Here is a 24,338-nt window from a genome sequence, read left to right on the forward strand (position 1 = left end):
AACTTCAACACACCACTTTAAGTGAAGGACAGAACATCCAGAAAGAAGCTCAGTAAAGACACAGAAGATCTAAATGGCACAGTCAACCAACTTGACCTCATACACGTATTCAGAACACTCCACCCAACAGCAGTCAATTATACTTTCTTTTCTAGTGCACATGGAACATTATCTAGAATAGATCACCACATATTACATCATAAAACAAACCTTAGCAGAATCCAAAATGCTGAAATATTACAAAGCATCTTCTCTGACCATAAGGCCATAAAAGTAGAAATCAATAACAGAAAAAGCAGGGAAAAGAAATCAAACACTTGGAAACTGAACAATACCCTGCTCAGAAAAAAACTGCGTTATAGAAGACATTAAGGATGGAATAAAGAAATTCATAGAATCCAATAAGAATGAAAACACTTCCTATCAGAACCTTTGGAACACAGTGAAAGCAGTGCTCAGAGGTCAATTTATATCGATAAATGCACACATACAAAAAGAAGAAAGAGCCAAAATCAAAGAATTATCCCTACAACTTGAAAAATAGAAAAAGAGTAACAAAAGAAACCCTCAGGCACCAGAAGGAAACAAATAATAAAAATTAGAGCAGAATTAAATGAAATAGAAAATGGAAAAACAATTGAAAGACTCTATAAGACCAAAAGCTTGTTCTTTGAAAAAATTAACAAAATTGATAAACCATTGGCCAAGCTGACAAAAGCAAAACAGGAAAGGAAGTAAATAACCCGAATAAGAAATGAGATGGGCGATATTACAACAGACCCTACTGAAATTAAAAGAATCACATCAAATTACTATGAAAAATTGTACTCTAACAAATTTGAAAACCTAGAAGAAATGGATGAATTCCTAGAAACATACTACCTACCTAAATTTACACAAACAGAGGTAGAACAACTAAATAGACCCATAGCAAAAGGAGAGATTGAAAAGGTAATGAAAAAAAAAAAAAAAAAAAACTCCCAACAACAACAAAAAAAGCCCTGGCCCAGGCAGCTTCACTGCAGAGTTCTACCAAACTTTCAGAGAAGAGTTAACACCACTACTACTAAAGGTATTTCAGAGCAAAGCAAAGGATGGAATACTCCCAAACTCATTCTATGAAGCCAGCATATCCCTGATACCAAAACCAGGTAAAGACAACACAAAAAAAGAAAATTACAGACCTATATCCCTCATGAACCTAGATGCAAAAATCCTCAACAAAATTCTAGCCAGTAGAATTCAACAACATATATAAAAAATAATTCACCATGACCAAGTGGGATTCATACCAGGTATGCAGGGATGGTTCAATATTAGAAAAACAATTAATGTAATCCATCATATAAATAAAACAAAAGACAAGAATCACCTGATTTTATCAATTGATGCAGAAAAGGCATTTGACAAAGTTCAACACCCATTCATGATAAAACCTCTCAGCAAAATAGGAATCGAAGGAAAGTCTCTCAGCCTAATAAAAGGCATTTATACAAAGCCAATAGCCAACGTCATCCTAAATGGAGAGAGCCTGAAAGCATTCCCCTTCAAAAGGCGAACCAGGCAAGGATGCCCTTTATCACCATTCTTATTCAACATTTTGCTGGAGGTCCTATCCAGAGCAATTAAGCTAGATAAAGAAATAAAGGGCATCCAGGTTGGTAAAGAAGAAGTAAAAGTATCTCTATTTGCAGATGACATGATCTTATGCACAGAAAACCGTAAAGAATCCTCAAGAAAACTACTGATACTAATAGAAGAGTTCAGCAGAGTATCAGGATAAAAGGTAAACATACAAAAATCAGTTGGATTCCTCTACGCCCACAAAAAGAACATTGAAGAGGAAATCACCAAATGGATACCATTTACAGCAGCCCCCAAGAAGATAAAATACTTAGGAATAAATCTTACCAGAGATGTAACAGACTTATACAAAGAAAACTACAAAACACTACTGCAAGAAACCAAAAGAGACCTAAAAAAAACAAACCAAACCTGTTGCCATCGAGTCAATTCCGACTCATAGCAACCCTATAGGACAGAATAGAACTGCCCCATAGGGTTTCCAAGGAGCGCCTGGTGGATTCAAACTGCTGACGTTTTGGTTAGCAGCCATAGCTCTCAACCATTACACCAGCAGGTAATGAAAAAAGAGACCCATGTAATTGGCAAAACATACCTTGCTCATGGATAGGAAGACTTAACATTGTAAAAATTTCTATTCTACCAAAAGCGATCTATAGATATGATGCAATTCTAATCCAAATTCCAGTGACTTTTTTAATGAGATGCAGAAACAAATCACCAGCTTCATATGGAAGGGAAAGAGGCCCCAGATAAGTAAAGCATTACTGAAAAAGAAGAACAAAGTGGGAGGCCTTACTTTACCTGATTGTAGAACCTATTATACTATCACAGTAGTCAAAACAGCCTGGTACTGGTACAACAACAGATACATAGACCAATGGAACAGAATAGAGAATCCAGACATAAATCCATCCACGTATGAGCAGGTGATATTTGACAAAGGCCCAAAGTCAGTTAATTGAGGAAAAGACAGTGTTTTTAAAACATGGTGCTGGCATAACTGGATATCCATCTGCAAAAAAATGAAACAAGACCCATACCTCATACCGTACATGAAAACCAACTCAAAATGGCTCAAAGACCTAAATATAAAATCTAAAACAATAAAGATCATGGAAGAAAAAATAGAGACAACGTTAGGAGCCCTAATACACGGCATAAACAGTATAAAAAACGTTACTTACAATGCAGAAGAGAAACTAGATAACTGGGAGGTCTTAAAAATTAAACAAGTATGCTCATCCAAAGACTTCACCAAAAGAGTAAAAAGATTACGTACAGATTGGGAAAAAGTTTTTAGCTATGACATTTCTGATCGGTGCCTGATCTCTAAAATCTACATGATGCTGCAAAAATGCAACTAGAAAAAGACAAATAACCCAGTTAAAAAATGGGCAAAGGATATGAACAGACACTTCACTAAAGAAGACATTCAGGTCCCTAACAGATACATGAGGAAGTGCTCATGATCAATAGCCATTAGAGAAATGCAAATCAATACTACAATGAGATTCTATCTCACTCCAACAAGGCTGGCATTAATCCAAAAAACACAAAACAATAATTGTTGGAGAGGCTGTGGAGAGACTGGAACACTTCTACACTGCTGGTGGGAATGTAAAATGGTACAACCACTTTGGAAATCGATTTGGCGCTTCTTTAAAAAGCTAGAAATAGAACTATCATAAATGATCCAGCAATCCCACTCCTTGGAATATATCCTAGACAAATAAGAGCCTTTACACGAAAAGATGTATGCACACCCATGTTTATTGCAGCACTGTTTACAATAACAAAAAGATGGAAGCAACCAAGGTGCCCATCAATGGATGAATGGATAAATAAATTATAGTATATTCACACAATGGAATATTATGCATTGATAAAGAACAGTGGTGAGTCTGTGCAACATTTCATAACATGGAGGACTCTGGAAGGCATTACACTGAGTGAAATTAGTTGCAAAAGTACAAATATTGTGTGAGACCAGTATTATAAGAACTCAAGAAATAGTTTAAACAGAGAAGAAAATATTCTTTGATGATTACGAGAGGCTGGAGGGAGGGCGGGACGGAGGGAGGGAGAAGGTTTTTCACTAATTAGTTAGTAGATAAGAACTATTTTAGGTGAAGGGAAAGACAACACAGAGTAGAGGAGAAGTCCGCACAACTGGACTGAACCAAAAGCAAAGAAGTTTCCTGAATAAACTGAATGCTTCGAAGGCCATTGTAGCAGCGGCAGCAGTTTGGGCACCATGCTTTTGGGGGACATCTAAGTCAATCGGCATAATAAAATCTATTAAGAAATCATTCTGCATCTCACTTTGGAGAGTGGTGTCTAGGGTCTTAAACACTAGCAAGCAGCCATCTAAGATGTATCAATTGGTCTCAACCCACCTGGATCAAAGGAGAATGAAGAACACCAAAGACACAAGGTAATTATGAGCCCAAGAAACAGAAAGGGCCACATGAACCAGAGACTACATCATCCTGAGACCAGAGGAACTAGGTGGTGGCCAGCTACAATGATGACTGTGCCGACAGGGAACACAACAGAGAACCCCTGAGGGAGCAGGAGAGCAGTGAGATGCAGACAGCAAATTCTCATAAAAAGACCAGGCTTAATGGTCTGACTGAAACTAGAAGCATCCCAGTGGTCATGATTCCCAGACCTTCTTTTAGCCCAAGACAGGAAACATTCCCAAAGCCAACTCTTCAGACAGGGTTTGGACTGGACAATGGGATAGAAAATGATATTGGTGAAGGTTGAGCTTCTTGGATCAAGTAGACACAAGAGACTATGTTGGCATCTCCTGTCTGGAGGGGAGATGGGAGGGCAGAGGGAGTCAGAAGCTGACCAAATGGACACAAAAAGAGAGAGTGGAGGGAAGGAGTGTGCTGTCTCATTAGGGGGAGAGCAATTAGGAGTATATAGCAAGGTGTATATAAATTTTTGTATGAGAGACTGACTTGTAAACTTTCAGTTAAAGCAGAATAAAAAAGTAATAAAATAAAATATTTCAGACATACAAAGATGTATCCATTACATAATGAAAACCTGTGTACTCACCAGTCTATGCAAGAAGTAAAGCAAAACAGATACAATTGAAATCTCCCTGAACTCTCCCTGATTGCATTTCCTTCCCACCCTCAGAGGGAGGTGTTCTCTTAATGTTAGTGTTTATCATTTCCTTATGTTGAGACATCTCCCAAAAGTGTCCCTATTCTAATCACTTGAACCTGTTAATATGTTACCTACTTAACAAAAGGATCTTTGTAGATGTGACTAAATTAAGGATCATGAGAGGGAAATCATGCTGGATTATCTGGGTGGACCCAGTGTAATTACAAAGCCCCCTATAAGTGAAAGAGGGAGGCAGGAGAATTGGAAAAGATGTGAGGTTGGAGCAATTCAATCCTGGATCAAATGGGGCAAGAAATGCTGGCAGCCTCTGTTCTTAGGTGCTGTTGAGTCGATTCCGACTCGTAGCTACACTTGTACAACGGAATGAAATGCTGCCTGGTCCTGCACCATCCTCACAATGGTTTCTATGTTTTGGCAGCCATGCATTAGTCCATCTTGTTTAGAGTCTTCCTCTTTTTTGCTGATCCTCTACTTTACCAAGCATGATGTCCTTTTCTAGGAACTGGTCCCTTCTGATAACATGTCCAAAGTACATGAGACGAGTCTCGCCATCCTCACTTCTAAGGAGCATTTTGGCTGTGCTTTTTATAAGACAGATTTGTTTGTTCTTCTGGCAGTCCATGGTACAGTCAATATTCTTTATCAACACCGTAATTAAAATGCAGCAATTCTTCTTCGGTCTTGTATATTCGTTGTTCAGCTTTCACATGCATATGAGGCAATTGAAAATACCATGGTTTGGGTCCGGTACACCATAGTCCTCAAGGTGACATTTTTGCTTTTTAACACTTTAAAGAGGTCTTTTGCAGCAGATTTGCCCAATACATCACTTGATTTCTTGACTGCTGCTTCCGTGGGCATTGATTGTGAATCCCAGTAAAATGAAATACTTGACAGCATCAGTTTTTTCTCCATTTATCATGATGTTGTTTATTGGTCCAGCTGTGATGATTTTTGCTTTCTTTATGTTGAGATGTAATCCATATTGAAGACTGTAGTCTTTGATCTTCGTCAGTAAGTTCTTCAAGTCCTCTTCACTTTCAGCAAGCAAGGTTGTGTCATCTACACACAGCAGGTTGTTAATAAGTCTTCCTCCAATCCCGATACCAAGTTATTCTTCATATAGTCCAGCTTCATGGATTATTTGCTCAGCGTACAGATCGAATAAGTATGGTCAAAGGATACAACCCTGATGCTCACCATTCTTGATTTTAAACCATGTGCTATCTCCTTGCTCTGTTTGAACGTCTGCCTCTTGGCCTATGTACAGATTCTGCATGGGCACAATTAAGCTTTCCAGAATTCGCATTCTCTGCAATGTTATCCATAATTTGTTTTGATCCACACGGTAGAATACCTTTGCATAGTCAATAAAACACAGGTAAACATCTTTCTGGTATTCTGTGCTTTCAGCCAGGATCCATCTAACATTAGCAATGATATCCCTGGTCCCACATCCTCTTCTGTATCAGGCTTAAATATCTGGCAGTTCCCTTTCGATGTCCTGCTACAACTGCTTTTGAATGATCTTCAGGAAGATTTTAGTTGCATGTCATATTAATGATAGTATTCAATAATTTCCACATTCTTTTGGATCACTTTTTTTTGCAATGGGCACAAATATGGATCTCTTCTAGTTGGCTGGCCAGATGGCTGTCTTCCAAATTTCTTGGCATAGACAAGTGATTGCTTCCTGTGTTCCATCCAGTAAAGTCCATGTGTATAGTCACCAATTATGTTGTTGAAAAAGTATTTGCAATGAATAAGTCATTGGTCTTACAAAATTCTATTATGAAATTTCTGGCAATGTTTCTATCACCAAGGCTATGTTTTCCAACTACCAATCCTTGTCGTTTCCAACTTTCGCATTCCAGTCACCAGTAATCATCAATGCAACTTGATTGCATGTTTGATCAATTTGGTAAAAATCTTTGATTTCCTCATCTTTAGCATTAGTGGTTGGTGTATAAATTTGAATACTAGTCATATTAACTGGTCTTCCTTGTAGGAATATGATATTATCCTATCACTGACAGCATGGTATCCCGGATAGATCTTGAAATGTTCTTTTTGATGATGAACGTGACACCATTCCTCTTCAATTTGTCATTCCTGGCATAATAGACAACATGATTGTCTGATTCAAAACAGCCAATACCAGTCCATTTCAGCTTACTAATGCCTAGGATATCAATGTTTCAAATTCCATTTCATTTTTTTTTTAACTTTTATTGAGCTTCAAGTGAACGTTTACAAATCAAGTCAGACTGTCACATATAAGTTTATATACATCTTACTCCGTACTCCCACGTGCTCTCCCCCTAATGAGTCAGCCCTTCCAGTCTCTCCTTTCGTGACAATTTTGCCAGCTTCCAACTCTCTCTATCCTCCCATCCCCCCTCCAGATAGGAGATGCCAACACAATCTCAAGTGTCCACCTGATACAAATAGCTGACTCTTCATCAGCATCTCTCTCCTACCCACTGTCCAGTCCCTTCCATGTCTGATGAGTTGTCTTCAGGAATGGTTCCTGTCCTGTGCCAACAGAAGGTTTGGGGACCATGACCACCAGGATTCCTCTAGTCTCAGTCAGACCATTAAGTATGATCTTTTTGTGAGAATTTGGGGTCTGCATCCCACTGATCTCCTGCTCCCTCAGGGGTCCTCTGTTGTGCTCTCTGTCAGGGCAGTCATCGGTTGTGGCCGGGCACCAACTAGTTCTTGTGGTCTCAGGATGATGTAAGTCTCTGGTTCATGTGGCCCTTTCTGTCTCTTGGGCTCATAGTTGTCGTGTGACCTTGGTGTTCTTCATTCTCCTTTGCTCCAGGTGGGTTGAGACCAATTGATGCATCTTAGATGGCCGCTTGTTAGCATTTAAGACCCCAGACGCCACATTTCGAAGTGGGATGCAGAATGTTTTCAAAATAGAATTATTTTGCCAATTGACTTAGAAGTCCCCTTAAACCATGGTCCCCAAACCCCCACCCTTGCTCCGCTGACCTTTGAAGCATTCATTTTATCCCGGAAACTTCTTTGCTTTTGGTCCAGTCCAGTTGAGCTGACCTTCCATGTATTGAGTATTGTCCTTCCCTTCACCTAAAGCAGTTCTTATCTACCAATTAATCAGTAAAAAACCCTCTCCCACCCTCCCTCCCTCCCCCCTTCGTAACCACAAAAGTATGTGTTCTTCTCAGTTTATACTATTTCTCAAGATCTTGTAATAGTGGTCTTATACAATATTTGTCCTTTTGCCTCTGACTAATTTCGCTCAGCATAATGCCTTCCAGGTTCCTTCATGTTATGAAATGTTTCACAGATTCTTCACTGTTCTTTATCGATGTGTAGTATTCCATTGTGTGAATATACCACAATTTATTTATCCATTCATCCGTTGATGGACACCTTGGTCGCTTCCAGCTTTTTGCTATTGTAAACAGAGCTGCAATAAACATGGGTGTGCATATATCTGTTTGTGTGAAGGCTCTTATTTCTCTAGGGTATATTTCGAGGAGTGGGTTATATGGTAGTTCTATTTCTAACTTTTTAAGATATCGCCAGATAGATTTCCAAAGTGGTTGTACCATTTTACATTCCCACCAGCAGTGTATAAGAGTTCAAATCTCTCCACAGCCTCTCCAACAATTATTATTTTGTGTTTTTTGGATTAATGCCAGCCTTGTTGGAGTGAGATGGAATCTCATCGTAGTTTTAATTTGCATTTCTCTAATGGCTAATGATTGAGAGCATTTTCTCATGTATCTGTTAGCTGCCCGAATATCTTCTTTAGTGAAGTGTGTGTTCATATCCTTTGCCCACTTCTTGATTGGGTTGTTTGTCTTTTTGTGGTTGAGTTTTGACAGAATCATATAGATTTTAGAGATCAGGCACTTGATGGGAGATGTCATAGCTGAAAATTCTTTCCCAGTCTATAGGTGGTCTTTTTACTCTTTTGGTGAAGTCTTTAGATGAGCATAGGTGTTTGATTTTTAGGAGCTCCCAGTTATCTGGTTTCTCTTCGTCATTTTTGGTAATGTTTTGTATTCTGTTTATGCCTTGTATTAGGGCTCCTAATGTTGTCCCTATTTTTTCTTCCATGATCTTTATCGTTTTAGTCTTTATGTTTAGGTCTTTGATCCACTTGGAGTTAGTTTTTGTGTATGGTGTGAGGTATGGGTCCTGTTTCATTTTTTTGCAAATGGATATCCAGTTATGCCAGCACCATTTGTTGAAAAGACTACCTTTTCCCCAATTAACTGATACTGGGCCTTTGTCAAATATCAGCTGCTCATATGTGGATGGATTTATTTCTGGGTTCTCAATTCTGTTCCATTAGTCTATGTGCCTGTTGTTGTACCAGTACCAGGCTGTTTTGACTACTGTGGCTGTGTAATAGGTTCTGAAATCAGGTAGAGTGAGGCCTCCCACTTTCTTCTTCTTTTTCAGTAATGCTTTGCTTATCCGAGGCTTCTTTCCCTTCCATATGAAGTTGGTGATTTGTTTCTCTATCACCTTAAAAAATGACATTGGAATTTGGATCGGAAGTGCATTGTATGTATAGATGGCTTTTGGTAGTATAGACATTTTTACCATGTTAAGTCTTCCTATCCATGAACAAGATATGTTTTTCCACTTAAGTAGGTCCTTTTTAGTTTCTTGTAGTAGTACTTTGTAGTTTTCTTTGTGTAGGTCTTTTACATCTTTGGTAAGATTTATTCCCAAGTATTTTATCTTCTTGGGGGCTACTGTGAATGGTATTGATTTGGTGATTTCCTCTTCGATGTTCTTTTTGTTGATGTAGAGAAATCCAAGTGATTTTTGTATGTTTATCTTATAACCTGAGACTCTGCCAAACTCTTCTATTAGTTTCAGTAGTTTTCTGGAGGATTTCTTAGGGTTTTCTGCGTATAAAATCATGTCATCTGCAAATAGAGATAATTTTACTTCCTCCTTTGCCAATCCAGATGCCCTTTATTTCTTTGTCTAGCCTAATTGCTCTGGCTAGGACCTCTAGCACAATGTTGAATAAGAGCAGTGATAAAGGGCGTCCTTGTCTGGTTCCCGTTCTCAAGGGAAATGCTTTCAGGCTCTCTCCATTTAGAGTGATGTTGGCTGTTGGCTTTGAGGAATTTTCCTTCAATTCCTATTTTGTTGAGAGTTTTTATCATAAATGGGTGTTGGACTTTGTCAAATGCCTTTTCTGCATCAATTGATAAGATCATGTGGTTTTTGTCTTTTGTTTTATTTATATGGTGGATTACATTAATGGTTTTTCTAATATTAAACCAGCCTTGCATACCTGGTATAAAACCCACTTGGCCATTATGGATTATTTTTTTGATATGTTGTTGAATTCTATTGGCTAGAATTTTGTTCAGGATTTTTGCATCTATGTTCATGAGGGATATAGGTGTGTAGTTTTCTTTTTTTGTGATGTCTTTACCTGGTTTTGGTATCAGGGAAATGGTGGCTTCATAGAATGAGTTGGGTAGTATTCCATCATTTTCTATGCTTTGAAATACCTTTAGTAGTAGTGGTGTTAACTCTTCTCTGAAATTTTGGTAGAACTCTGCAGTAAAGCCATCCGGGCCAGGGCTTTTTTTTTTTGTTGGGAGTTTTTTGATTACCATTTCAATCTCTTTTTTTGTTATGGGTCTATTTAGTTGTTCTACTTCTGATTGTGTTAGTTTAGGTAGGTAGTGTTTTCCAAGAATTCATCCATTTCTTCCAGGTTTTCAAATTTTTTAGAGTACAATTTTTCGTAATAATCTGATAGGATTCTTTTAATTTCAGTTGGGTCTGTTGTGATATGGCCCATCTCATTTCTTATTCGGGTTATTTGTTTCCTTTCCTGTATCTCTTTAGTCAGTCTAGCCAATGGGTTATCAATTTTGTTAATTTTTTCAAAGAACCAGCTTTTGGCTTTGTTAATTCTGTCAATTGTTTTTCTGTTCTCTAATTCGTTTAGTTCAGCTCTAATTTTTATTATTTGTTTTCTTCTGGGTGCCTGATGGATTCTTTTGTTGCTCACTTTCTGTTTGTTCAAGTTGTAGGGACAGTTCTCTGATTTTGGCTCTTTCTTCTTTTTGTATGTGTGCGTTTATCGATATAAGTTGACCGCTGAGCACTGCTTTTGCTGTTTCCCAGAGGTTTTGATAGGAAGTATTTTCATTGTCATTGCATTCTATGAATTTCCTTATTCCCTCCTTAAAGTCTTCTATAACCCAGTCTTTTTTCAGCAGGGTATTATTCAGTTTCCAAGTATTTGATTTCTTTTCCCTACTTTTTCTGTTATTGATTTCCACTTTTATTGCCTTGTGGTCTGAGAAGATGCTTTGTGATATTTTGATGTTTTGGATTCTGCAAAGGTTTGTTTTATGACCTAATATGTGGTCTATTCTAGAGAATGTTCCATATGCGCTAGAAAAAAAAGTATACTTTGCAGCAGTTGGGTGAAGAGTTCTGCATAAGTCAATGAGGTCAAGTTGGTTGATTGTTGTAATTAGGTCTTCCGTGTCTCTATTGAGCTTCTTACTGGATGTCCTGTCCTTCTCCGAAAGTGGTGTGTTGAAGTCTCCTACTATAATTGTGGAGGTATCTATCTCACTTTTCAGTTCTGTTAAAATTTGATTTATGTATCTTGTAGCCCTGTCATTGGGTGCATAAATATTTAATATGGTTATATCTTCCTGGTCAATTGTCCCTTTTATCATTATATAGTGTCCTTCTTTATCCTTTGTGGTGGATTTAAGTTTAAAGTCTGTTTTGTCAGAAATTAATATTGCTACTCCTCTTCTTTTTTGCTTATTGTTTGCTTGATATATTTTTTTCCATCCTTTGAGTTTTAGTTTTTTTGTGTCTCTAAGTCTAAGGTGTGTCTCTTGTAGGCAGCATATAGACGGATCGTGTTTCTTTATCCAGTCTGAGACTCTCTGTCTCTGTATTGGTGCGTTTTAGTCCATTTACATTCAGCGTAATTATAGATAAGTATGTGTTTAGTGTTGTCATTTTGATGCCTTTTTATGTGTGTTGTTGAGTTTCATTTTTCCACTTACTTTTTTGTGCTGAGATGTTTTTCTTTGTAAATTGTGTGTTCCTCATTTTCATAGTATTTCACTTTGTTTGCTGAGTCGTTAACGTTTTTCTTGGTTTTTATTTTGAGTTATGGAGTTGTTACACCTCTTCGTGGTTACCTTAATATTTACCCCTATTTTTCTAAGTAAAAACCTAACTTGTATTGTCCTATATCGCCTTGTATCCCTCTCCATATGGCAGTTCTATGCCACCTGTATTTAGTCCCTCTTTTTGATTATTATGATCTTTTACATATTGACTTCAATGATTCCCTGTTTTGAGCTTTTTTTTTTTTTAATTAATCTTAATTTATTTTTGTGATTTCCCTATTTGAGTTGGTATCAGGATGTTCTGTTCTGTGACCTTATGTTGTGGTGGTATCTGATATTATTGGTTTTCTGACCAAACAATTTCCTTTAGTATTTCTTGTAGCTTTGGTTTGGTTTTTGCAAATTCTCTAAGCTTCTGTTTATCTGTAAATATCTTAATTTCGCCTTCATATTTCAGGGAGAGTTTTGCTGGATATATGATCCTTGGCTGGCAGTTTTTCTCCTTCAGTGCTCGGTATATGTCATCCCATTGCCTTCTTGCCTGCATAGTTTCTGCTTAGTAGTCTGAACTTATTGATTCTCCCTTGAAGGAGACCTTTCTTTTCTCCCTGGCTGCTTTTAAAATTTTCTGTTTGTCTTTGGTTTTGGCAAGTTTGATGATAATATGTCTTGGTGTTTTTCTTTTTGGATCAACCTTAAATGGGGTTCGATGAGCATCTTGGATCGATATCCTTTTGTCTTTCATGATGTCAGGGAAGTTTTCTGTTAGCAGATCATCAACTCTTCTCTCTGTGTTGTCTGTCATCCCTCCCTGTTCTGGGACTCCAATCGCACGCAAGTTATCCTTCTTGATAGAGTCCAACATGATTCTTAGGGTTTCTTCATTTTTTTAAATTCTTTTATCTGATTTTTTTTCAGCTATGTTGGTGTTAATTCCCTGGTCCTCCAGATTTCCCAGTCTGCATTCTAATTGCTTGAGTCTGCTCCTCTGACTTCCTATTGCATTGTCTAATTCTGTAATTTTATTGTTAATCTTTTGGATTTCTGAATGCTGTCTCTCTATGGATTCTTGCAACTTCTTAATTTTTCCACTATGTTCTTGAATAATGTTTTTGAGTTCTTCAACTGTTTTATCAGTGTGTTCCTTGGCTTTTTTCTGCAGATTGCCTTATTTCATTTCTGAGGTCATCCCTGATGTCTTGAAGCATTCTGTAAATTAGTTTTTTATATTCTGTATCTGATAATTCCAGGACAGTATCTTCATTTGGGAAAGATTTTGATTCTTTTGTTTGGGGGGTTGTAGAAGTAGCCATGGTCTGCTTCTTTACGTGGTTTTATATCGACTGCTGTCTCCAAGCCATCAGTAAGATATTGTAGTGATTTATTCTATATTTGATCACTGAGTTTTATCTCGTTTTGTTTTCTTTCAGTATACGTGGATGGGCTACTAGATTGTGCTGTCTTGATTGTTGTAGCCCTTGACTTACTTATGACCTATTACCAGCTGTTTTGGGCTGTTACGAGACATATATGCCTGAGTCCATTCACTATTCTTGAGCAGAATCTGATTTTGGGTCATCAAGTGTGTGATGCACTCTGACACCTATCCACCTTGAGAAGTAGTGGTGATAGTTGTGTGCACCAGATTCTAGTAGCAGCTGGGGTTCACACTCTAGGGGAGGCAGGATGCTGACAGGCTTCCCCCAAGTGTCAGTGAGGTAGGTGTGTCTCTATTCCTAAAGCACCTTGGTGGGTGGGCTCTGCAGCTGTACCTTAGGCCCCCAATGCAAGTACCTCTACAGATGGGTAGGTGTCACCCTCCTTAGACCCCTAAGGCAGGAGGCTAGGCGGTCTAGGGGGAGCTTCAGCCCTCAGTTCCCTGTTGTGGGTCAGTGAGGGCTCTGTTGAATAAGCAGGGATATCAGACCTAGGAAACTTGTCTTTCCAGTAAAACCGCTAAAGCTAATGCAGTCAGATCCCTATCAGAAATGCCTTTGCATTATAATAGCCACCTTGTTCCCTGTAGGGATGAAAGCCCAAGACTGTGGATCACATATGCTTAGCTAGAGCTGGTTTTCTGTTTTTAGTCCAATTAGGGAAGGATTTTTGGTCCCTGGGTTTTTTGTGGTTGCTTCTCTCAGGCCAGAAGAATGGGTTAGGAAAAGACCAAAAAAAGAAAACAGGAAAAGAAAAACCACAGAGCAGTTCTTCCTCTGGCTCAGAAAATTCCAATGTTAATGAAGCCGCCTGGGAAGGGGAGAGGAGGGTTCAGAAAAACAGTAGAGAGTAGCACCCTGGAATATAGACAAGTTACTTATCTTGCTTGGGATGACTGTTTTATCTGAGATTCCCAAGGGGCGCATCGCCTGTGTGCGCTGGCTGGGTAGAGATTGCTCCCAAGGGTCAGGCCCGCATCCCGTGCTTGCGCTGTCTCAGAGGCCGCTGTCAGTTCCTCCGCTGCCAGTCCAAAGCCCAACGTCAAGGTTCCCCGGCTGGGACGCTGCACTCCCGGCTCCAAAAACAGTCGCTGCCTCCCCTTGACTTCTCCTCCTGCCAGCCTCATGGCCGAGCTGCCCGTGCGGACCGGCTGGGCCCCCCCCAGGTCAGTTCAGGGGGCTGGGGCTGCGCCCGTGTTTGCACCATCACAGGATGTGGTGCTCAGCTTCGCTGCGCCCAATCCAAAGCCCGGCGCCAAGGTTCCCCGCCTGGGACACTGCACTCCCGGCTCCAAAACCAGTCGCTGCCTCCCGGGGACTTCTCCTCCCGCCAGCCATGTCACCGTACCGCCCATGCGGACCAGCTGGGCCCCCTCCCAGGGTCAGTTCCAGGGGGTAGGGCTGCGCCCCGTGTTTGCACCATCACAGATGTCGTGCTCAGCTCCCCTGTGCCCAGTCCAAAGCCCGGCGCCAAGGTTACCTGACTGGGACGCTGGCTCCAGGCTCTGAAAACAGTCGCTGCTTCCCCGTAGTTGTTCGTTCTGGGTCTCTGTCACTCAGGTCAACTCTTTAAATCTGTGTTTGTTGTTCAGGGTTCGTAGATTGTCATGTATGTGATCGATTCACTTGTTTTTCCGAGTCTTTGTTGCAAGAGGGATCCGAGGTAGCGTCTACCTAGTCAGCCATCTTGGCCCCCAGCTCCATTTCATTTTTGATGACTTCCAATTTTCCTCGATTCATACTTTGTACATTTCACATTCTGATAATTAATGGATGTTTTGCAGCTGTTCCTTCTCATTTTGAGTCATGCCACATCAGCAAATGAAGGTCCTGAAAGTTTTACTCCATCCACATCATTAAAATCAACTGTACTTTGAGGAGGCAGCTCTTTCCCAGTTGTATTTTGAGTGAGTTCCAATCTGAGAGACTCATCTTCTGGCACTATATCAGCCAGTGTTCTGCTGCTATTCATAAGATTTTCACCGGCCAAATCTTCACAAGTAGACTGCCAAGTTCTTCTTCCTAGTCTATCTTCGTCTGGAAGCTCCACTGAAACCTGTCTACCATGTGTGACCCTGTTGGTATTTGAAATACCAGTGGCAAACCTTCCAGTATCACAGCAACATGCAAGCTCTCACAGTACGACAAAGTGACAGATGTGTGGGTAGTTATGGAAGGGTACACCTTAAATTAACAGCCAAGGAAGACACCTTATTTTCTAAAGTTGCTTCAGCTACCATTGCTATTTACCCAGAATCTTAAAGTTTTAATATATTTAGTATAGTTTTTCAAAGCTCTTTCCTTTTTTCTTATTATTTCAAATACCACTATGATATAGTTGTGCATGATAATATCATTTTTTTATGTATGAAAGCTTGGAATTATATTTAAACTGAAAGGGTTACATTATATCAAAGTCTTCAGCAGATAAATTTCAGTATTTCAGGTAAAATTCGTATCTTCAGATAAAAAGTCCAGCACTTAAACCCCTGCTATTTTTTTTTACCCCAATGTATAGGTATTACATTATTAACACAAAAATGGTAATAGGAAGAGTTACAACAAAGTTCATGTATTTTTCAAAATTCTGTGTTTCTTTTCTTTGTGTTTAGATTTTCTTCTACCTCACTATAAGAGATATGTTAGTATGTAGTCAAGTTAGTCGCTCCTGGCTGTTGATGACACAAATGAGCTCACTATGGAATGCTGTAAGTATGTGCTTTTTGAAGCAATTTTCTTATCTTAGTTATTAAAGGAGAATGGGCTGCAATAGAGACAACTGTAGTGGGATTACCTTTTTCCTTGTTCCCCTGTATGTGGCTACCAACTACAGCTGCTTTCTTTGGCCAGGCATAAGCCTGAAGGAAGGGTTTAAAGAGACAATAGTTACCCTAAGAAATACATTACTTGTATTTTCTAATTTAAATGGTAGGAATAAATTTAATGTTATCTTTTGGACTGAAACATAAAACCTCATCATATTGAGTGGTTTGTACCCCATCCTGGGTTCATTATTAAATGTCTTCTTCGTTTTTATGAGCACAGACTATATATTTTGCCCTTGGCTATGAGAAAGACAGTTTAGCATGCATGGTTTGTAATGGCCTTTTCATAGTTCATAATTTGAAAGGGATAGTTCCAGACAAAAGGAAGGACGTGACCTTAGTGTACCTGGGTGATGAGGATGGTGTGCAAAATTGAAGAGCACAGAGATTTTTGTGCACTCTGAGTGACCAGGGCCGGGTCATATATGATAACATTAATACCATTCTTGAGATGGTCTCTAAATTCAGGTGGAGTATGTTCAAGGTCATATTTTAGTTCTCATGGACTTGCTCTGATTTTCTTCAGTTTCAGCTTGAACTTGAATACGAGCAATTGATGGTCTGTTCCACAGTCGGCCCCTGGCCTTGTTCTGACTGATGATATTGAGTTTTTCCATCGTTTCTTTCCCCGGATGTAGTCAATTTGATTCCTGTGTGTTCTATCTGGTGAGGTCCATGTGTATAGTCGGTTGGTGAAAGAAGGTATTTGCAATGAAGAAGTCGTTGGTCTACAAAATTCTATCATTCAATCTCCGGCATTGTTTCCATCACCAAGGGCATATTTTCCAACTATCGATCCTTCTTTGTTTCCAGCTTTCACATTGCAATCACCAGTAATTATCAGTGCATCTTATTGCATGTTCGATCAATTTCAGATTGCAGCAGCTGATAAAAAACTTCAATTTCTTCACCTTTGGCCTTAGTGGTTGGTGCATAAATTTGAATAATAGTTGTATTAACTGGTCATCCTTGTAGACATATGGATATTATCCTATCACTGACAGCGTTGACTTCAGGATAGATCTTTAAATGTTCTTTTTGACAATGAATGCAACAACATTCCTCTTCAGGTTGTCATCCCCAGCATAGCTGAAAGAACTGAAGAAAAAATCCAAGCCTCGAGTTGCAATAGTGAAGGATTCTGTGGGGGAAAATATTAAATGATGCAGGAAGCATTAAAAGAAGATGGAAGGAATACACAGAGTCATTATACCGAAAAGAATTAGTCAATGTTCAACCATTTTGAGAGGTAGCATATGATCAGGAACCGATGGTACTAAAGGAAGAGGTCCAAGCTGCTCTGAAGGCATTGGCAAAAAACAAGGCTCCAGGAATTGTTGGAATATCAACTGAGATGTTTCAACAAACAGATGTAGCACTGGAGGTGCTCACTGGTCTATGCCAAGAAATATGGAAGGCAGCTTCCTGGCTGACTGACTGGAAGAGATGCATATTTATGCCTATTCCCAAGAAAGGTGACCCAACTGAATGCAGAAATTATAGAACAATATCACTAATATCACACGCAAGCAAAATTTTGCTGAAGATCATTAAAAGCAGCTGTAGCAGTATATCAACAGGAAACTGCCAGAAATTTAGGCAGGTTTCAGAAGAGGACGTGGAACCAGGGATATCATTGCTGATGTCAGATGGATCCTGGCTGAAAGCAGAGAATACCAGAAGGATGTTTACCTGTGTTTTATTGACTACGCAAAGACATTTGACTGTGTGGCTCCTAACAAATTATGGATAACATCGAGAAGAATGGGAATTCCAGAACACTTAATTGTGCTCATGAGGAACCCTTACATAGATCAAGAGGCAGTTGTTCAGACAGAACAAGGGATTACTGATTGGTTTGAAGTCAGAAAAGGTGTGCGCCAGGGTTGTATTCTTTCACCATACCTATTCAATCTGTATGCTGAGCAAATAATCCAAGAAACTGGACTACATAAAGAAGAATGAGGCATCAGGATTGGAGGAAGACTCATTAACAATCTGCATTATGCAGATGACACAACCTTGCTTGCTAAAAGTGAAAAGGACTTGAAGCACTGATGAAGATCAAAGACCACAGCCTTCAGTATGGATTACACCTCAACATAAAGAAAAATCCTCGTAACTGGACCAGTGAGCAACATCATGATAAACGGAGAAAAGATTGAAGTTGTCAAGGATTTCATTTTACTTGGATCCACAATCATCAGCCATGGAAGCAGCAGTCAAGAAATCAAATGACACATTGCATTGGGTAAATCTGCTGCAAAGGACCTCTTCAAAGTGTTGAAAAGCAAAGATGTCACCTTGAAGACTAAGGTGTGCCTGACCCAAGCCATGGTGTTTTCAATTGCATCATATGCACGTGAAAGCGGGACAATGAATAAGGAAGACCTAAGAAGAATTGACGCCTTTGAATTGTGGTGTTGGCGAAGAATATTGAATATACCACGGACTGCCAAAAGAACGAACAAATCTCTCTTGGAAGAAGTACAACGAGAATGCTCCTTAGAAGCAAGGATGGTGAGACTGCATTTACATACTTTGGACATGTTGTCGGGAGGGATCAGTCCCTGGAGAAGGACATCGTGCTTGGCAAAGCAGGGTCAGTGGAAAAGAGGAAAATCCTCAACGAGATGGATTGACACAGTGGCTGCAACGATGAGCTTAAGCGTAACGACTGTAAGGATGGCGCAGGACCGGGCAGTGTTTCGTTCTGTTGTGCATAGGGTCGCTATGAGTTGGAAGTGACTCGACAGCACCTGAGAACAACAACATTGATACCATAGTATTGGTGATATTTGCAGCTAAAAGTCTGTTTGTGAACATCCAATTTCTCATTTTCTTCTGAACAAAGCTATTTTTTGATGCTAAAACTGTTCATTTATAATTGTGTCACATTTGAACCTTCACAAATAAAGGCAGAATAATTGAAGGTGAGAGGCAACATAGCATGAACATAAGGAGCCTTTCTATTCTGGCTTTGTTATTCACAGCTGCGTGCTCCTATTTGCTGTCTTTACCCAGAGAAGTTCTGGGCAGAAATGCTGGCTTTTTCTAACTCTGGTGAGGCTTGTGAAGGACCTGTCCCGATGTTAATATTGTACATATTCTTTCTCTTCCAGACCATATGGTTTCATTTTCACCTTCTTTACAGGTTTTTTGAAGGCAAAAGTAACACCTCCAAATATGCCACATAGGTAAGAGATTTATTACTTTAAACCAGTGGTTCTCCAAGTGTGGTCCCAGGACCAGCAATATCAGCGTCACCCAGTAACTTGGAAATGGAAATCCTTGGGGCCAATCTGAGACCTGAGGGATCAGCAATTCTGGGGGTAGCATCCAGCAAGCTGTGTTTTAACAATCCCTCCAGATGATTCTGATGCATGTTAGTTTGAGAACCACTGCCTTAAACTAAAAATGAACTTAAGACAGGAATACCTAATTTGTGAGCTCAGATGGGTGAGCTAAGATGGAAGGCTTGGGTGACTGCCAGCATCTTTTCAAAGCACTTTCTCTTCTTGCCATTAATGCGCAGGGTGAGAGTAGAACAATGCAGCCAAGAATGGGATGGCACTCAGATGGAATGTAAAAATGATGAGTCAGTTATGGAGCTAGAGCCCTGATTTTGTCAACTCTTCTTTGTTTCTTTGTGGATATTTTAGAGTTTCTGATGAAGGGCTCCAGGCCACCTATTCATTGGTCCATCTAAGTACATGATATCATTAGCTCTCCAATCATTAGCAAGTAAGGATGGGTGGTAAAGTCAGCTATTGACTGGACTTTAGACAACAAGGAAAATGCTGTCATTGCAACATTGATTGATGTCACTTTTATTCAGATTAAAATATCCAAGAAACAGAAAAGCTGGAGGGGGGCAATAGATGCTTGTTTTATGTTGTTGGTTGAGGCCCTTCTCCGATGTCTCTTTGGAATGAGAAACACAGGCACGTTCCAGGTTACAGGAATAGTACACTGGTACTAGGGGAAGAATAATACAGAGATGCCAGGCTAGGAATTAATAATAGGAAATGTGTGTGTGTGTGTGTGTATGTCTGTGTGCAACCAAATGCAGTAAGACTATCAAACTGGTTTTGTGTACTACCACGTGTTTAGTCCTATTCCATGCCCACTTTGTCTCAACTGGCTTTTATTTCTTCACTCTGTGTTCTATGTTCCTTCATTATATTTTTTGAACTAATACTAGTAGCTAATATTTATTGAGTGCTGTCTGTATTTCTGGCACTGCACTAAGCACTTTACTTGCATTTCTCAATTTATCACTGCAGCAGTGAGTTAGGCACTATTATTTTTCCATTTTATAGATGAAAGAACTAAGGTTTCATTAAGCAATTGCCCAATCTAAGTGGCTGGGGTAGAATTCAAACTTTGACCTTGCTGACTACAAAGTATGTGGTCTTAATTACTAAATATTTCTATATTTAGTATTATACTATATACCAGGTTTGTCATTTGCTTTTCTGACAGCATAGAATATCTGTTTTCAAGGTTTCTTTAAAATAATATAACCTTGAATTCTGAGATCTAACTATTATAAAAAGCTTGGCACTGAGGAATGATTTTCATAAAAGATTTGAGTTCACTAAGTTATCTTGATATTGTGAACTTTGCCCTAGAACTGAATCAGTCAGCTAAAGAGTATTGCACTTGAATCTTATAAATTTAGGTTTCTTTTACTAGTTGTGTTTTCTGCCCTGAACTCAGCTTCTGTTTGGTGTTCCATGGTATGGAATTCTCTCAATTTATTTAATCAGTCCCCTACTGAAGGACATTTAGGTTGAATCTAATCTTTTGTATTATAATGCTGTAGAGAATATCTTGTTCTTCAGCTTTCTGTACCCATGTATAATTATTTCTGCAGGATAAATTCCTAGAAGTAGACTTGTTAGATTAAAGGTTAGATTGATTTATAATCACAAAAATGTATGAAGTTACGTTTTTTGCTCCAAACTCTTCCCAGTTCTTTCTAATCAAACTTTTTGATGTGTAATATCTCATGGTTACTTTAATTTGTATATCTCAACTCACAGGAGAGGCTGGACATTATCTCATATGTTAATAAGCCATTTTACACTTACTCATTTTTGTCATAACATACTATATTTCTATTAGCCACTCCAATCAGGAATATATGTACATGTATATACATATTCTTTGTTTTACTTATGGAATTTGCATACTCTACTAAACAGAGCACTCTTTAATATTTCAAACTCCTTTCTGTTGGAACTGATGAGATTTTAGTACTCGTTACCTTAAAATATTTTTAATTAGTACCTGATCTTTTTTGTTTCTTAATGTTTTTTGTTTATCCTTTCTAGATTGATTTTTCCACAATGAAAAGTATGGCTATTGATAAATATATAACGTCTACTTTACAAAGGTGGCGTCTAAATGTGCTGCGTTTGAATTTTCGTGGTTGCCTTCTCAAACCCAAAACTTTGAAATCTGTCAGTAAGTATATTCCATTACAACTATTTATTTCACTTTCCTGTGCTGTCATTAAACAAATCCAAAGAAAAGTGTAAGTAAAAAGGAGACTTCAGTTACAGTCTTAGGCCTTGTGAATGTCAATTAAAACCATTTAAAGAGCTTATAATATGGTCAGCTCTTACTGATACCTTGGAGTTATTATTACTATTATTATATTTAGAGATATAGGAACCTGTAACAGAAGCTCTGATTCTGTTATGGAACCCATGGGGCAAGGAAGCAGAAAATAGCTGTTGAAATCCTTTGGGTTTGGTCTTGTATATGATTCTGCCAAGGTCCAAACCTACCTTGGAGGTGAAGTTTAGGTGATGCCTGTAACAGCCACTTTTTGTTTTCATGGAAACTGAAAAAAGAGTCATTAAACAGCAATGTGCCTAACAATTTAAAACAGGAAGAATGGGATAGAATTCTGGGGATTAGAAGAGGTAGAGATAAGGAAAATGAGAGGAATCTGGATAAAATACTATTAACCTTCCCTAGATTTTTTTTTTTTTAACCTGCTTCCACGTGAAATTTAGCCACAGAGCCTGCTGGAAAATTTGGAATGGAGAAGAAATGGGAAAACGAGGCTGTAACTTTTGTAGAGAGTATGAAAACCAAAAACCAAACCCACTGCCATCAAGTCAATTCTGACTCACAGTGACCCTATAGGGCAGGTAGAACTGCCCCATAGGGTTTCCAAGGCTGTAAATCTTTACAGAAGCAGACAGCCAAATCTTTCTCCTGTAGAGCGGCTTGTGAATTCAAACAGCCAATCTTTTGGTTATCAGCCCAGTGCTTAACCACTGCAGCACCAGGGCTCTTGTAAAGAGTATAAAGTCAGATAATGAAAATGCCTAAGTTAAATTCTCTACCATTCGATCGGCAAATTGACTATATGTTCGTTACCTCAGAAAATGATGATATATCTGATATATATCATATATATATGGAGCCCTGGTGGCACAGTGGATAAGACGTTGGCTGCCACCCGAAAGGTTGTCGGCAGTTGAAACCCACCAGCCACTCCTTGGAAATCCTATGGGGCAGTTCTACTCTGCCCTGTAAGGTTGCCGTGAGTCAGAATCGACTTGATGGCAACAGGTTTTTTTTTTTTTTTTTGGTTTAGTGTATATATATATATATATATTATTAGGTAGTTTATACAAAAAAAAATTTTTTTTGTATATGTTTTAGTAGTTTATATGTTTATATTGTTATCTGAGGTTTAAGGTAGCCTAAAAATATTTTCTTGCTTTAAACTTTTTGATGTTTTGTTGTCTATTTAAAAAATATTTCATGTTTATCTGGCAGTGAAATTCTCAGTACAAATCTCTTTATCATGGAAACAATTAGGCATGCAAGCCTGAGTAGACCTTTATTTTTGAAGGAAGTAAGTGTAATGTCTGTGTAATATACTATTTTTTAATTTGTCAAAGACTTGTTTAATAAAACTACTTTTTTTTAATGCCAGCAACCTTAGTTGTATCAAAGGTAAAAGCCAACGTCACAGATGTTTTTGGCTTTTCCAGTTTCTCTTCCTGCCAGCTAAGGTCAGTTCATCTATTGGTGTGTCTAGAATCATACACATTTGTGACAAGAAGTTTGGCTGATTGTTAGATTGAAGATAAATATTGGCCGATCTTTTGCGTTGTCTGAAAGGCCACAGCAGTTGTACTTGTGATCTTCGTGTCTATAAAAACTTTAGAAGAGAATTTAAATGTTATCTTAAAATATTTAGAAGGCAGTTGTGAGCAGGGAAGGGAAATGATTCTTATAATATTGTGATAGCTAAGCGTGCAGAGTATATACGAAAACACTTTACCAAACATTTGGCAAGAGTACACAGGGCGATTTTCAAGGCCAGTAGTTGCATTGTTTGGCCTGAGTAAAACAGACACCCTGGGGACAAGAAGCCCTGCTCAGCCTTTTGCAATTTTTCTCCACCCACTCAATGATTGGCAAGATTAGAAGAAGCTTTGACTTCTGAATACCCCTAGGGTTGTATTGTTATGTTACCATGATTCCGAATACTGAAATTTTTCTGAACAGGATTTATGAAACAGTTTGCCAGTGATTGCAATTTGGTAGGTCACTGCATTCATTTTAACATTACTAGTTATATCAGGAGTAATATTAGCACGGACTCTGATTTGTTAGTTGCAAATTATACCCACCACCCCCTAATCCACCAACACCCCCACCTCCTGTGGAAAGGAGCCTCCAGGGCCCAGAGAAGGTAGACAAGTAGATTCACTGGAGTGAATTCCTCTCTCATCTCTTAGCCACAGCAGAAGACTGGTTCTGATTTTTCAGAAACAGACACGAATTTATCCAGAGCATAAGCTCCAGAGGAGGGAAGAGTTAGGAGATGAAAAAGCTAAGCTACTCCAGGTTAAATATTTTTCCCAAATAAGCAGGCATTAGGTCAGAGCTGACTCAGGCTTAGGCCTCAGGAGGTCTCATTTTGCAGTAAATCTTGTTTACTTCAGAAAAATCAGAGAATCTTAGAACCAGCAGGAAACTTAAAAATCTTCTCCAAACAATCAAGTGATATTGAACATATATGTTCAAATATATCTCAGAATTGCCATAATACATACTTATTTTTTTTTTAATCTCCTCAACTTCATCTACTGAACAGAAAGAAGATCCAAAGGCAAGTTATTGAAGTAACTATCAAGAACTTTGTAGAAGAGAGATTTGCCTAATTGCTTATTCAGTCATTTATCAAT

General features: G+C 38.8%; 1 protein-coding gene across 2 annotated transcripts in view; it reads left to right on the forward strand.

Annotated features, from left to right (window-relative positions):
* FBXL13 (F-box and leucine rich repeat protein 13) overlaps positions 1-24,338 on the forward strand; it is a 298,479-nt gene that overhangs the window by 115,534 nt on the left and 158,607 nt on the right. For both annotated transcript variants that reach the window (XM_064289905.1, XM_064289906.1), the window contains 2 exons: positions 15,901-15,996; positions 21,453-21,585. In XM_064289905.1, the coding sequence (XP_064145975.1) occupies positions 15,901-15,996; positions 21,453-21,585 (229 nt within the window). The remainder of the gene's footprint in view (positions 1-15,900; positions 15,997-21,452; positions 21,586-24,338) is intronic.

Source organism: Loxodonta africana, chromosome 8 (genome assembly GCF_030014295.1).
Source record: "Loxodonta africana isolate mLoxAfr1 chromosome 8, mLoxAfr1.hap2, whole genome shotgun sequence".
In the NCBI taxonomy this organism is placed as follows: Eukaryota; Metazoa; Chordata; class Mammalia; order Proboscidea; family Elephantidae; genus Loxodonta; species Loxodonta africana.